The sequence below is a fragment of the Seriola dumerili genome, unplaced genomic scaffold (genome assembly GCF_002260705.1).
Source record: "Seriola dumerili isolate Sdu_G_001 unplaced genomic scaffold, Sdu_1.0 BDQW01000853.1, whole genome shotgun sequence".
Taxonomy (NCBI): domain Eukaryota; kingdom Metazoa; phylum Chordata; class Actinopteri; order Carangiformes; family Carangidae; genus Seriola; species Seriola dumerili.
This window is the reverse complement of record NW_019175108.1, coordinates 1,060,334-1,076,465: the sequence shown is the minus strand read 5'-3', so window position 1 is coordinate 1,076,465 and position 16,132 is coordinate 1,060,334. Positions and strand designations below refer to the sequence as shown.

At 41.8% G+C, this 16,132-nt stretch overlaps 1 protein-coding gene across 2 annotated transcripts in view; it reads right to left on the bottom strand.

The window, feature by feature from the left end:
• The window catches only part of dab2ip (DAB2 interacting protein), a 90,219-nt gene extending 74,373 nt beyond the window's left edge, over positions 1-15,846 (bottom strand). Inside the window, exons 1-2 of one of the 2 annotated variants that reach the window (XM_022766425.1) lie at positions 15,501-15,846; positions 1,894-2,015 (exon numbers count right to left, since the gene is read on the bottom strand). In XM_022766425.1, the coding sequence (XP_022622146.1) occupies positions 1,894-2,015; positions 15,501-15,624 (246 nt within the window). In that variant the 5' untranslated portion in view covers positions 15,625-15,846. The remainder of the gene's footprint in view (positions 1-1,893; positions 2,016-15,500) is intronic. The other variant, XM_022766426.1, reaches the window with a different exon arrangement.
• Between the last annotated feature and the right edge of the window lie 286 nt (positions 15,847-16,132).

The following is a 16,132-nucleotide window of genomic DNA, read 5'->3' as shown; positions in this document are numbered from 1 at the left end:
CAGACGAGAGGGACGAGAATATGGCCGCCTGCCTACTTGTCTTCCTGTTTTCATCCCAACATTTCTGTGTGCCACCATGCCAATATCCCACTCCTCTGCCCACCCATCTACATACTGTATCTGCTGTGTGTTTTCCCATTCTGTACTGTGTACTGTATCCCTTTGATCAGTATTTGATAAATCATTTATTACTTATTGAACTTAAAATTAAGCAATTTAAGGTGAACATCAACAAAATTTTAGTCAAATATCATTCGTTTATTGGCTTGTATCCAGCAGAAGTTGATGAAAAAGTTGGTATGGGGAACTTTCTTTAAATGACTTAGTTTGCTGTGCTACCATCACAGGCCAGAAGGGGGCAGTACAAGGAAAAGTGCAGGAGAGGTTCAAACTCTGTCTGAGGAAGCTTTCTTTGTGGAAGACGACTCCGCTGCTTAGCTATAAGCCCACAGAAGTAAGTTAAGTGGTCATGTGATTGAGACAGGATGACTTTGCTGCAGTGCTCCTCTTCTCTCTCTTCCCTGGAGAGTACAAGGAGCTGCTTAAGAGACACTTAATCAATATTTAGCCCTTCCGTCTGACCCTTCCTGTCTCCTACAAGCTTTTGGTTCTTCTCTTCTTTTTTACATCTCTCTCTCTCTCTCTCTTTATCTGCTCATTCATTCATGGTCATAAAAAACAATCTTCACAATCTTTCACCAGAGCTGACACCAGTATGAATGCAGTAACACACAGCAAGTAACTATTCCCACAGAAACAACACTTCCACTTTTTTACTGGAACAGATGTGATTCAGGAATCTGCTCGTCGAGCTGTGGTTATTTTATACGTGCAACTCCACAAATAAAGTTAAAACAGTATCAGAGCATGAAACACTTTATTCGCACTCTGCTGGTGGTCCAACGACAGTGGGTCTAGCCTACTTGTGTTTTTGTATTTACTGTGGGCTTTTACTAAGCCTGTGAAACAAGCCGGTTTGATTGATGTAGAGAGTGAACTGTAACTTTAAGTGAAGCTTTGAGTTCTGGTGGTGATAAAAAAAAAAAGGAATCAAAAAGGAGGAATTGAAAGAAATAAGTATATTGTTTCTATTTTCAGGAAGAATATAAAAATGTCTTTTAGCACTTCACTTGGCCCATTACTGTACCTGCTAAGCCGTCACGAAGGCTGAGGTTTACATGAAGCTGGAGGATTGTTTACGAGAGACTGAGTGCTGAGTGCTCGCGGCCCTGCTGGCCTAACATCTACTGTTTACAGTTCACCTCTGGGTCGTCATCTCCCCACTCATTATTTATTAATGGAAATGTGCACTGCTAATTGCTAATTATCTTTAAATTGATGACTCATGGTGGAATTTTTTGCTTCATTAACTGGCTGTTTATCTGTTGAATTAAACATGGCAGAAAGCATACTGGATTTGAATATGAGCAAGATGACAGACAAAGGGCTGCTGTGTGTGTGTGTGTGTGTGTGTGTGTGTGTGTGTGTGTGTGTGTGTTTGGCGGAGAGGAAGAGACGGTGTGCTTAGTGTGAGTGAGTGACAGTGTTGTGTGTGCACAGGTGTGCGTGTGTTAGCTAACCTGAAGCATGTGAATTTTATTCAGTGTGAAATGCGATGAAAAATCACACAGGATGTAAAAAGTCAGTGTGTTGAATAAGCTCAAGATGTGTAGATGGATGATGTGCTGACGCCAAACATCAAAGGTCCAATTCCAATATTTGAAGTGAATGAGTGTCAGATTGGCATGGGTCCATCTGGACACCAGACCGGGCTTCTGTAGGCATTGATCTATAACTGACAGCCTCCTAAGGCAAACTAAGGTGGAGACAGAGAGAAAGCCAGAGGGTAAAACAAACAGAGAGGACAGAGATGGTACATAAAAACACACTCACAGTACTCACGGTGACTCTGAAAGGTGTAGCAGCAGTGGACGAAGCCTCCATGGCGGGTGTGGTCTTGTCTGAGGAGCTGCCTGGCATGCTGCGTCGGCGTCCTGTCCTCTCTGGAGGAGACTCTGCAAAACAGAGAGATCTTTACACAATGGACTTTATCTTCACATTGTGAAAAATATATGTTTAAGAGTAGCTCATCAGTTTCACTTTCTTCCAGAACGTTAGATGAGAGGATCAATATCACCCCTACTTTTTGTCCGTTAACTACGGAGAAGAAACCAGGAGACAACTCCCTCAGTGTAAAGACCGGAAGCGAAGGGAAACAGCTGCATCTCATTTTGAGGTTTGGACAGAAGCATGCTAGCTGGTTCCCCCAGGACTCAGTCTTAATGCTAAGATAAGCTAATCGGATACTGGCTCTTGTTTAACATTTAAAGAAGGAAAGGATAATAAACAAAGCTAACTATTTAACGTGCAGGCATGAAAATGATACCGAACTTCTTGTCTAGCTCTGCAATAAAAAGAGTAGGTGTATTTCCCACAATTTACTCATTGTGTTTCTTTAATTTGTGCCAGTGTGGTGCACATCCTGTATGATTGGCCAACAGCGTATTATCTCTCTTAAAAAAAAAAACTCTACCTGCCTCTACATGGTCTGATGAAACTCACACAAACACACGGGACAACAGAAAGGAGTCAGACAGATGTTCAAACTGAGCTACAACACTGAACTAAAAGGCCGTGCTTTGGCACTGTTAGTGTGTTGGAAATAGGGGAGTGGAGTTCGGGGTGCCATACAGGCCTGAACTCAGACTAGCGTGAAATGGGTTCAATTTCAAACTCAAGACATTTTTGCTGCCAGTGACAGTTTTGATATAGGTGAAACTTTTTTTTCATTTAAGCACGATAAACTCAAACCTTAGCTTAAGATGTTCAAAGCTTTGAGACATCTGTTTGTACGCGGCAGATCAAAGGCAAAAGTTTCATGAGAATGTTTGTCGGTCATGTCTTCCATTTATTTGATTTGATTCGATTTGATTTAAAGAGGTTAACACAGGATTGCATCTTATAGCTTATTTCTGCATACATATATCAATTATCCCATCTCAGGGTCCTGGGATTCATTTCCTGATTTTCCTCATCGTTTCCCTGTTTACTGAACTTATCTGCATCAGTTATCTTTTTATCTCGTGTGTGTGCTGCTATCTAATTGTTGCTCTGAACCTGGGGAGACAGTACAGCTCAGCATCAGATCAGTGAGAGAGATGTGAAAGAGCTCTGAAGTGAAAGACCGTGCCTATGTGTGTTAGCAGCAAATCTGGACATGTCCGGGAGGAATGTGAGTGTTATTGAACATGCAAGTCCCCACAGATTTCAGATAGCCATCACCGCTGACTGCTAGCTCACAGGTACAGAGCAGAGTATCAGTACGGCAGGCAGCCGGTGAAATAATATAACTCCACATGATAAATTCAAAGTTGTTTATCTGTATGTATATTGCAACTTTAAGTACAGGACAGTGTAACATTTCATAGCAGAGCAGCTGTTTAAAGCCCACAATGAAAGTCCCAGTTAAGTCAACAGATTTTTCATCTGGGGTGCAGACTGAACGGTGCATAAATATCAAGCCTGCAAAAAAAAGGAAAATGTGTCTAATCAGGCCAGATGCTGATATAATCATGGCACCATCTACAGGCCTTTGTGAAACAGTCATTGCATCACTGCGGCCATGTTAGATCATTTAGATGAGATCTCTGACTGTCTGCAACGTTGGAAACTAATGAAATTAGTGTTAAGTGTGTGCGGCAGTGTGACTCTAATCAGGATGAAACTGCATTATAAAGCAAATCGACCTCACACACAGACACACACACACAGACACACACACTACACTGTAGTATATAATGTATTAGGAGTGTTCCATTTTATTTTATTGGGTAAATCCCCCAGACTTCACATCCAATGCAACATTTCTGGACTCGCAACACAACAGGCTGTTTTACGCAAGAAACCTAATGGGATCGTCAGTGCCCAGCAATACATGACTGATGTTGGTCTGGATTTGGCAACACTAAGACTGTGGAGCGGAGTTTTTCCCTAAAATCTGACTCTTCATCTGTGAATTGTCAGTTGTCTCACTGAGTGGCAGCTCTGGGTGTAATTTTAAAAAGGGCCCTTGACAAACACTAAAAATGCAATATGATTCTAACGGCTGTGAGGAAGTGAACGCTGTGGGGGCGTGGGCACATGAAAACCTCTCCAATCTATTATCATGGTACAGTGTTTAATAAAAAAAAAAAAAAAAAAGGTACATTTCAAATCAAAATATTCAAATAAACACATTCCAATTCAAAATGCCTGTCCTGTCCTCGTTGTAACAAACAAATGAGGTGGCATTGAAATATCTGCTGCCATGACAACAAGTGTATTTAATCCTTTTAAATCGGAAAATCATTCATGAGGAAACTGCACTGATAAGAATTAAGTCAGCCGTCTGAATTTCTGTTTCTTGTCACAAATTATTTCTGCGCTCAACTTCATTTGCTTTACCCCTCTAGTCTGCTTCATTTCTTAACGGAAATCTCCCCACTTGTACACAGCTGGCTGCAACAAGCGCTCACAGCAAAGCTCGCGCACACACAACACACACAACACACACAACACACACATCGTTTAGTTGTGAACTAATTGCTATGTGAAACTGCACTGCATGCTTCCACATGTTTTCACCATCTGTGTGGTAATGTTTCCCTACAAAATGCATGGAAAATTTCCCCTTGCTATAACTAATGTGTCTGACTTCTAGCCCCCCGAAACCAGTAGCAAACAGTAAGCAGACGCTCGCGCTCAATAAAACTTAAATTAAAACACCAATTCAAACCTGAATCCTAAAGTCAATCATCAAAGAGCTGTTTTGCACAACACGTGGCGGCCTGTCTGGGATTGTTAACACTTCTCATTTAGAGCAGTCTGTCTAACAGCTGTTGACTGAGATTATTTTGGTATCTGAAGGTGTATGAGTGTGTATGTGGGACAGTCCAGCATGCAAAGCTCTACTTGTAAGGTCAATCGAAGGAGCAGAGGGTGGACAGCTGTTAGGTCATAAGGTGAAGTATCTTTGCATCGTATCATTTAGCTGTTATTTTCAATCTGTTCCCCTGTAATCCACTCCTCTTTTCCTTATCCTCCATCCTTGTCATGATCACACATCATTCGTGTTCCCCTCCCCCAATCTATTTTCTTCCCTGTGTGCTCTCCGATTAATATTTTCTCCAAACCTCTGTCTCTGAATTTTTTCTTACTGTGTCGTCACATCTTCATCTCTTACGTCAAATCAATTCATTGCACCTGTTTTCTTTTTTGTTCTCTAACCTTACACATTCTCTAAAAACTCATAGCACCACTTCTCCATCGTTCATCACCATCTCCCCACAAATAGAGCGATCTCCCTCTGTCTTGATTCCACCCTCCTCCATGCGTCCTCGCACTTTGTTAATGGGACCCTGGAAGTGCCTGTAAGGGGCCCTACAGCTGCATACTGTAGACTAGATAATAGTTAATTGCATTTTGTTTGTGCACAGGAATGTGTGTGTGTGTGTGTGTGTGTGACCTGGTCTGTCCAACAGAGGCAGAAGCAGTGCGATGTGGGAGTGAACATTAAACAACAGGACTGAATCTTAAAAGGAATAGTTCAACCTTTTGTGAAAATATTTGCCTTTTTGCCGAGAGTCACATGAGAAGTTTGATACCACTCTCACATCTGCACACTAAGCATGAAGCTACTAATAGCAGGTGGTTAGCGCAGCTTAGCATAAAGAAGAAGAGGGAAACATCGAGCTGTTGTTAAGTTAAGTTAAAATACACACACCACCTCTCAAGGTCTCTAATTATCACACTGTATCTCGTTAATTTAATCCATACAACATCCGAAGTGTAAAAGCCACATGTTGTAGTTTTATGTGGGGCGTCTCGTCGGCATTGTGATCTTGCTAGACAACCAGCAGAACAAATATTTCAAGCACGTAACTTGTTGTCAAACTACAATTAGTCATTTACACATTTTGGATGTTCGTAAAAATTAAACAAACAAGATATAATGTGTTAATTATCATAATAATCTTTATGCTAATGTAAGATAACCTCTCACTGTTTCTAGCTTCATATTGAACGTAGAGTGACACAAAAGTGGTATTGATCTTATCTCTCTATCTATCTCTCTATCTCTCTATCTATCTATCTATCTATCTATCTATCTATCTATCTCTTCCCTACTTCCCTCTTTCCTTCCATTAACCTCCAGTAATAAAGGTCAGACTGCATATTTCCTTAGTGTTTCGCAACCAGGCGTACTCCGTCCAGTCACCAGTGCCAGCTAACCTTCCCTTCCTCTCAGACCTCACCAGCACAGGATATTCCAGCTTGCAAAATTCCAGCTGTAGACGAGGGGGGGAAGAGGAAAGGTTCAAAGATTTCTCCTACGTTTGAAAACTGGGACATTCAATATTCTCGAACATTTTGCCAGTTGCTGTTCAGGCGAGACAAATATAACTGATTCATGCAGGGGGTGAGCAGAGAAACAGCACGCCGGGCGGGCAGGTGCAATGTGTCACCAAAACTGTTAGAAGACAGACAGGCGGCTGAGAGCATCTAGTGAATCATCAAGGAGGAAAAATAAAAAAAGGAAAAACATTTTGCATAACAACTTATTTTTGGCGTGGCTGTGCCAAATTGCAGATATAATTACAAGAATAATAATAACGGTTAGCTTTCTAAACACACATTGTTCTTCTGCCTGGAGTGGTGTGCTTTATGATCTATTATCGCTCGAGGAGCTGGCTGTGCTAAACAGCTGCATGACGACAGAGATAATTCACAAAGGTTGTTAGAAGCACGTTTTTGTTGCACAGGGTATTTAATGTGCCTACAAATGACAGAGACTTGAACAGAACATTCAGTATCTGCACCCTGTGCTGTTGCTGTTACATGAGTAATCATTCTGCTGACTGGTTCATGGTCTACACCGCTGAAAAGACGTGTCATCTACTACATGTACAATTACACATATATACATATATATATATATGTACATTGTTACTGTTGCTGCTGTTCCTGTGCAGTGAATGCTGCCTACAGACTGGCTCTGGCATTCAACATAACAAGCTGACGGAGACAAGCACACTATAGAATCGCATTGGGCAAAAATAGCACATTATCTGCCAGTTAAATGTATCCCATGGGGTTTTCTTGTAAAAACAAAGCTACATTTCAATTCACTGTTTGTCACCAAAACACACTGTGTTTCCTCTTGATGTCTTAAAAACATGTTGCGTGCATTTACTTCCTCGTAAAACATCCGCATCTCATTTGTTGAATAATTTGACTACTGCATTATTTACATTCATGTCTCCCAGCAAGCAGTCGTCTCCTTCTCTGCTGTCCCTGACGCACGCATCAACACCACAGTCAATTAGTGGACTAGCATGACATTTCTTTGGCCATTTGGGGGCCGTGGAAACAGCACAATTACCTTTTAGCTTGAAAGTGCGAACAGCGTAGTCGCTTATTTACACCTCCAACATATACAAAGCAACATTATCATTTCTTAGGAGATCTGTTTCTGCTTTCCTGCTTCAAAGAGCTGCATGTTGTGACCCAAAACAGCGCTATGAGAGCGGTGACAGTGAACTGAAACAGTAACGCAGCCGGCCGTAAAACCAAAACATTGAGCTGAAACATACATGTAGTCATTAGATCCATTGTTCATATGAAAATATTGATTAAAGTTGCTTTAAAGTACGTATTTGAAGTTAGAAAAATGATCCAGCCTGTGCTAATCGAGCTAATGAACAGAGACCCTGAGTAGGATCCTGTTATTAAGAGCAGCACGTTTCGGTATTTCAAGAACTGTATACCTTCAGGGCTGAAAAAATAGCCTCCACAGAGAATGTAGAGTTCTTGTGTTTTGACAGAAGGGAAAAGGAGAGGAAAGTTCAAACACACTTACACTCTCTGTTGGCTGGTGAAATGCACAGAAAAAAAAAGGGAAAAAAAAAAATCACAGGCTGTCAGGCTGTGTTTACTGTGTTCTCTCTACCTGGAGGACTATCTTCTCTCGGTCCACCACGCCTCTCATCCTCCCTCCTTCGCAAATACATCCCTTTTCTGTTTTCCCCTCAAGTACAAGACAACTAGAAGTTGTTTTGAATCGCCGAGAGTGCTGCAATAAAGCTCTGTCTGTCTCTGGAATATCAAATGTGAATTAAGGTCAATCAAAGAGCAATCTGACAGAAAGAAGGGAGGCGTAGTCTCATTAGTGGTCTATCAGACTCCCAGCTGGACAATGATCCACTTATTGGAGGTCACAGCGGAGGCCCACCCAGACACACACTGTATTACATGCACAGCTTTGAATTGTCAAGCGTTGCGGTTTAGCCTAACACTTGTGTTGGTGCCTGACAGGGATGGAGAGAGTGTGTTTCCTTGTCTGTGTACACAGAGACTATAATGTGTTAACACTGAACCGTGAGGACAGCGCTGGACTTTTGACCCCTGAGATGTGGTATTTACTCAGCGCGGAGATGATGGGGCGATAAAGAGGTGCTGCTCCGTCTCCTTGGAGCGACTTGGCAGGCGCGAGGGAGTAAAAGAGAATCATTTCATCCCACAACAACCTCTAGTGCAGACACAGTCAACAGTCACTTAACTTTCGGCTAATTGAAGTTGATTTAGGGGTGATAATACGAAGATCACGACAGCCTGAATTTATGCCATAATTCAGTTTTAACACCTCAAAATGGAATATGGAACCAATCTCTTAAGCCTGTGAAACTCATTCACTCAATAAACACCCAGTAAAAGTACAAATATAGGAAGCATGAGGCAGCACTGCATCCCACAGATGGAGCTGGATTTTTTCTATATTCAACCATGTTAAAGTCACTTCCAGAGAGAGGGACTCATGCTTCATGCTTAGTTTGGCGCATGCATACCTTTGTCTGCTGTGTGTTATGGGAAGCCAGAGGAGAGGGGTGGAAGAGGAAGAGGAGGAGGAGGAGGAGGAGGAGGAGAAGAGTGGGCTACAGAAGGAGGAAGTTTGTGTTTGTGCAGAGAGCGACACGGCAGCAACATTCCTGCGACGCCGCCTGCTAACTTCAACAACATCCACTCGCAGACACACAGATATGAAGCAAACACAACGTTCGGGCTTCGTGTCAGTTTATAACGTTTCCAAATGACATGTGACAGGCTCAGTCTGTTGGCAAAGTTGCAGTTGCGCTTATCAATTCTTCACGACTGTTGATGGGTGACGAGCTCCTGTGGATGCGTTTCTTAAAACGTACTCTAACATCAGTTTGGGCCTGACTGCTTTCAAATATTTTTGTAGAGCTCTGAATGTAGAGCTTCTTCTTTTTCCCCAATTATTCTTTTGGGGCCAGACAGGTGTGACAATGGCGTGTTAGAGAAAAGATTGTATAAAGTTTTCTAAACTTGACTGTGTGTGTTCTTGCTATCTATAAGTGCATGTGAGAATAATGATGCTTACTTGCACATACTGTCGACTCTACATCGACAGGCTGCATTTAGGGTGAGCTATGGCAATGATATTCTATAGTTCCATAGCTATTTCTCCAAAACCGGTCCCTGACTCTGTTTTGTAATCTGAGTGGATATCTATGGATTAAGGGGCATTAGCCTGCACCTGTCCCCCCTGTTATTGGACTCCTTTCGGTGCTCAGAAGCCCTGCGTCATCCGGCACATCTCCGTGATTCACCGGCCTGAGGGGAGAGAGGGCAGGCAAGGACACAGGCTCCAGAAATGAGAGAAAGATCAGAAAGTAATCCCGGGTTAAACATTGAGATGATGTGGAGAGTCTCTGCCGGTTTCACTTCACCACTTGATTGCTATATTAACTGTCTCTGCCCCCGTCTCATGTCTCTGCTTCCTATTATATGATCTCAAAGGCAAACTGATTATATTTTCACTTCTCATCCTGTTTCACAGAGCTGACGAAGTAAAGGGGAAATACTTTTACTCCATTTTTCATTTCCATTGTTTTATTTCATTTACTCGCCTGCCTCTTGGCCTGATTGTATACACTGAAAATTAAGTCAAAATGATCAAAGAATGAGGTTGTCTATGTTGATAAGTGAAGCGTTTGTTTTACTAAAACACGACCTTAATCTCCGAGAGGATGCTCAGGCACAAACTGCGAAAAACGGATCAAAGGGCTAATCTGCTTTAGAGAAAACAGGAAAAAGTGATTCCACGGGCGATGAAGTTACAGTCTGAACTTGAACTCTCTTTTTCTCTCCATCATTAATATTTTAACTAGATCAACACTTTGAGACGCAAATGATTAATCCAGACTTGTTTCCAGCCTTCCTGTGTTCAGATGTAAGTGTCGGTAAACTGAGTCATTATGTTTGGCTGTGTTCTTCAGCCCATGTTTCCCATCGGCCTGAATTCTGTCCTCACTTCCCATCAGCGCGCGCACACACACACACACACACACACACACACACACACACACACAGAGAGAGAGAGAGAGAGATGAGACGAAAAACTGGCTCCATCATAAACAGCCTGACAAAAACTGAGCATGACGCAGTAGCTCAGATCAAGAGTGTTTCTTGGTAACGACCCATTGAGAATATGAGTACGTGCAGTAACTGTCAGTGGTAATGCATTATTGAGTTGTTATTGAGTAGTTCAAACACCTTCTTACAAGCTGCCGGCAGCAGATCTTTTCTTTACGGTTGTGATATTTCATGGTTTCCCGCAGTTGTAACTTTGCTCCTGTTACCGCGTTGCTTTGTTGTGTATGGTTGGTGCTCTCGCTGGAGCAGAGCAGTCAGGACCCACATCAATCCGTGCACGTCGATTTAAAGGTTAGAAACTGTTTGAAACATCCTCTTTTTTTTTCATGCAGTTACTTTCTTAAGTTTAGCTCTATGGAAATATTTTACTGGACTTTGATAAATCTAAATGAGACTTAATATAAAAATGCTGCTGGACTGTGATTGTTACAGATGGACTTCCTCTCTTAAAGTTTCTTCCAGTTTTTCCTTCCTTTTCCTGTAATTTTTCTTTTTCTGTTTTAGTAGTTCTTCCTTGTTTTAAAAAGACTGTAACCATTGTTGATGTGGACCCATACAGCCCTTTGAGAGATTGTATGCGATAATGAACAAAACAAAGACTTAAACTGAACCTGCCTTGTCTCACCAGCTGTGGCTGCTCGCCTCATCCGCCAACGTTTCATTTTTTATTTAGTGTTTTATTACTCCGAGTATTGGACCTTTAAAGGAATAGTTTGGGAAATACGCTTATTCACTCTGTTTCCAAGTATAAGATGAGAAGATCAATATCACTCTCATTTCCGTTTGTTCAATATGAAGTTAAAGCCAGCAGATGGTTAGCTTAGCCTAGCATACAGACTGGAGGCAGAGGGAAACAGCTAGTCTGACTCTGTCAAGAAATAGTCTCGTACATAACCCCTTGTAACTGTGTACTCTGCAAGACAGTGAGAAAGCCTATTTCCCAAAATGTCAAATTATTCCTCTGAGATGCATTTGCTCGAATAAAAATAGATTTGAGTTTAGAATGAGGATTAGGGAAGTGGTTAAGTTTTGGTTAGAAGGCTGGGTTATCTTAGAGGAAAGGGAATTAATGTAATCTAGACGGACAATGAGATAAGTGTGTGTGTGTTTACACTTCTGTAACACACTTGCCAGCTGGTGTTTAAATGATGTTTTGCCAGCTTTTAAGTAAAAATACGGGTCAGCAAGAATAGACTAAGATCAATGGGAAGAGAAGAAGAGCAGCAAATGATTTCTGCCGGCGGGTTTGGGTGATATACCTGGAGGAGAGAAAAACACCAACTTTGCATAAACACACCTCAGGGCAGTTGATCTGATATCATGCAAAAACACATGATGGCAAACATGATGACAGCTAAACTCAGCCAAGTAAGTAATCTGCTCAACATGAGGCCAGGAATATAAAAAAAAAGAAAGAAACTTCTTCAGAGACCTAATTTTTCCACTAAAATGTCTCTCTCCGAGGAGATAGAGAAGTTTGCAACTGCAGAGCTAAGGCAACTTTTCCAATGGAAGGCCCCTTCCAATTGAAATCTGTTCTACAAAGGCCCTGCCAATGTAGATAGAAAAGAGACAGATGATGAATTCTGTTCTGTTCTTTCAGTCACAGGACAATTCAGAACAAGGGGGTTTGATTTCATCAAGAGTTTCAACACACGTCAGCAAAACAAGTCAGATCAGACGTTACCGCTCGCTCTCCCTCTCTGCTCGCCTCTCTTTGAGATAAGCAGTCATTTTTTATGTAAATGTCACCAACCCTGACGAAAGAAGGGGGAAACAGAACCGAACTGATAGAAGATTTTCCACACACTAGTAATGACGCACGGGCATGCCTCACACACATGCTGAGAAAACAATAACACATGAGCTCATGCAACCCGCCACCTGATCTGTCCCAGTGACGGTGTGTACTCAAGAGGGGCTACAGTAACTTCCTCAAGATAAACTCACAGATCTGTTCATGGCTGTGAACAAAAATACCCTTTTTATACCGTGCTGCCGGGTGACTCCAACGAGACACATTTCAGCAACATCACATCTACTACTGTAGCTCCGGGCACATGGAACTGTTTACTGGAGAAGTTTATTTTTCTCCTGAAAAACCTCATTTCAATGAATTAGAGAAAACATACACAGAAAATACAGCGACGGAAAACACTAATTAAATCTTCTATCTCCATGTGGGTAATTTTATATCACAATATTGATGTATACAGTGAGAAATTGGAGACACCAGATGAGAGGGTCTGTTTTGGGCCAATCCACTGGATCAAATGCCTGACAAATCAAAGTATCGCATATTGTTGCAGCAATTCTGTAAAGATTAATGCAGCCATAAAGCAGCCCTGCGCCATATGCAACATTCTGTGTGTTTAATTGCACTCAAATAACTGGGTTACTGTCTTCTTCCCACAATAATTTCATTTCAACAGTGTCATGTTAACAGGAAACATGGGTTCAGTGAGGATGAGTCTTGATTTCCCCTGGTAAAAACCAGTTTATTTGGCCATGCATATGTGTAACTGGGTTTTTAATTGACTTTTTACATAGAGCATATGTGCATGGTAAAGACCTAAACTAGGAATAACTGATGTTTTAGCCACTTATTGGCAGCAGAAACGTGTTATGAAATCTACACTTTCATAAGGTGAAAATATGTTGGTGTAGATCCAGCAGCTCCAGAGCAACATGAGCAGTCACTCTACAGTCCTGTTTCTGTTCACCAGACCAATGGAAGTCTCTTTTTTTTTTTTAGTCCTGTTCTGGTCTCCAGTAACTCTTAAGAAAAAGCTCCTATGTTCACTCGCCAGTCCCTAACCATGTCCATGTGTTTTCAGAGCTTATACGCTGAACAAAACCTGTCACTGCTGCCAGAAACAAGGCTGATGAGAACAGTGAGTGAAGAAACACGGGTGTCATGGGCCACAAAACCAAAACAATGAACTGAAAGATGCTGCAGTATGAAGCTATTTAGAGCTGAGGGGGACTGCAGAGTCAGGTGATAATTCTTTGTGGATTCACAGACACGAAGTTACGAGATCTATTGTTAATATGAAAATACTGATTATAGCTTCTTAAAAAAGTCCAACTAAAGCTGTAAACACCAAGTAACATCCTCAAGTCTGAATAAGTCTGTTGAACGTTTGAGTCTTGGCGGCAGGTTGCTACAGCCCAGGTAAATTTATTGTCTGATTTCATGTCCGTTTCCTGTGCAGATGTAAATATCCTCACTGCTTTCATGTATTGCATTTTCTAATGGTTAACAAATGTCTTTAAGCTCACAGTGCAGTATGTGTGTCATCTTATCCAACTCTACGCATCCCAGCAATGCAAGTAGCAGATCTTTCTTTCCACAGTGCTCTGTGAAACAGATGTGGAACACAACTCAGTCACTTGTTGCGTGAATATTGTTTTTTATTAAAAAAAAAAAAGAAACTACTGGCCATGATGTGAATCCAAAAACAGCTGCTCTCACATTCCATGCAGCTTCAATAACCCCTAGTTGCCTATCGATTCAATTACAATAAGATGATGCGTGTGATTCTGCCAATAGATGTACATTCTGACTCCAGAAGACACAGATCCAAAGCACAACAACAACTTCTTTTAACCATTTCATTTCTATCTACCACAAAAATCAAAGAGTGCATTGCTCCTGAGAGATGCTAGATGTCTCCTGCTTCACGTAGGAGTGACCTCTCTGTTCCTGTCTGTGCATCGCTGTGTTAATGTGTAGTGTGCAAAGGATTTTGTGAGGGGAGCTTGCACTTAGCCACAAAGATCAAGGCAGAGTGTTTGCCTTGCGCGTCTTTGTATATAAGCTTAAATGCGCGTGTGTGTAGGTGTGTGTGTGTGTGTGTGTGTGCACGTGTGTGTGGTCTTTTGAGAACTGAATGATACAGCGGGGAGACTTCAAAGCACCTCTTTCATCAGCTAGAGAAGCAAAGTGAAGCCAGACAAACCAGGCAACTACACTAAGTCAAGCACTTCCACTGGCTTTGTCTGTTTCTTACTATAGGGACTAACTACATTTACTCACAATGTTTTATAATAACTCAAAAATTATTATGAAAAAAATATTAATAATAAAAGCGAGGTTTCAGTTTCAGATAAAGTGAGATCGATGTTTTCCTACCTAAACACTTTGTCTCTTGAAAGTTTGCATCATATCCACAGCGAGAGAGCAACAGATATGCAATCTGCTTAATATCTTGCTTGGCAAGTTACAACAGTTCGCTTGGAAAAAAAAAAATCAATATGCTTAAGATTTCATAGCTACTTCTTTTCTCTCAATTCAAGTAACTTGAGCTAAGCCCTGGGGGCAGACTTATCACTATAACCTTGCAGTTCAAACACTGCCTCCAGCAGAAAGTACAACCATACTGAGAAGCAGAAAAAAAGCAAAGTGAAGAAAGAGAGTGCTGGAGGACACGGAGTAACAGAAAAAGAAGTAGTTATGCAGTGTAGAAAATGTACTAACTGACTAAGAACAAAAATATTCACCAGCGAAGCACCCGAAGAGGGTGGAACCCAACAAGTTAACACCTAGCTGCGAGCTGTCAAGTGTTGGTGGTGCGATTTGAGAGTAGCATCACCTTGTGAATAGTGACGCCAAACTGTCATCTCACTCTGCTTGCCATGAACATACACCCAGGCAACAACGCATCAATAACAGTGGAGTGTTGCCATGAGCTCTACAGATGACGTTACTATAAAAGTAGTTCTCTTATGACGAATAAAAACAGAAAATAAAAAAGTTTAGAAAGGGGAACTGCCTCCTCTACATGGGGGATTATGTTGCTTTGAGAAAATACTTTTTTAAAACCCAATCATCACCACAAATATGAGCTTGCTAATCAGAATCACAAACACACACACAGTCAAAAATGATTATTGGCCTGTTAGTGAGCTGCAGTATTACTACAGTATACTGGACATGCATCTTGTGGGGTAAACAAGGCTAACACTGCTGCATGATGAACTTTTTTAGCAGTACAAGTATTTATTACCCCTGCAGGCGGACGGTCTGGTGCGGCTGCGGGATCGGCTTCGCTGACGCTGCAGTCTGGACTTGCCCAGGAATCTGTAGTAGTATGAGGGTCTCCCAGATCCCTTCCTAATGACCCCAGCCATGGTGCTAGTTCCACCTCTGAAGACCACCGACAACAAGATATCTCTGCGGCACTGGAAACAAGTCCTCTTGAATCTGGTATCAGTGCAGATAAACTCCCGGCAAAGTTCTCATGGAGGGCAGCTCTGTTTATTGCAAACTTCACTTAAAATTCCTCTAGCGGACACTCACGTCTACTTAGGTTTAAATTCACACGGATTGTGTCAGGATCAAATCCACTCCATTTTGAAACAACTTCCCATTGGAGAAAGAAGAGATTAAAGCAACAAACATCCACTTCTGTTCAATGCTTGTGTCCTGTCCTACAAACTCCGACTCTTGCTCCACCTTTGAACACTCCCCCTCAAAGTTTCCCACAGCGAGATCCCAGAGGCATGATGTCCGGAATACTGTGAGTGTGTATCCTGAATGACAGGAAAGCTGTTCCTGTTCCCAGTGACAGAGTGCACTACAGGAATTTTATACAGTCAGAAAGGCAGACCCTTTGTTTCATAACGCACTAAATGAATC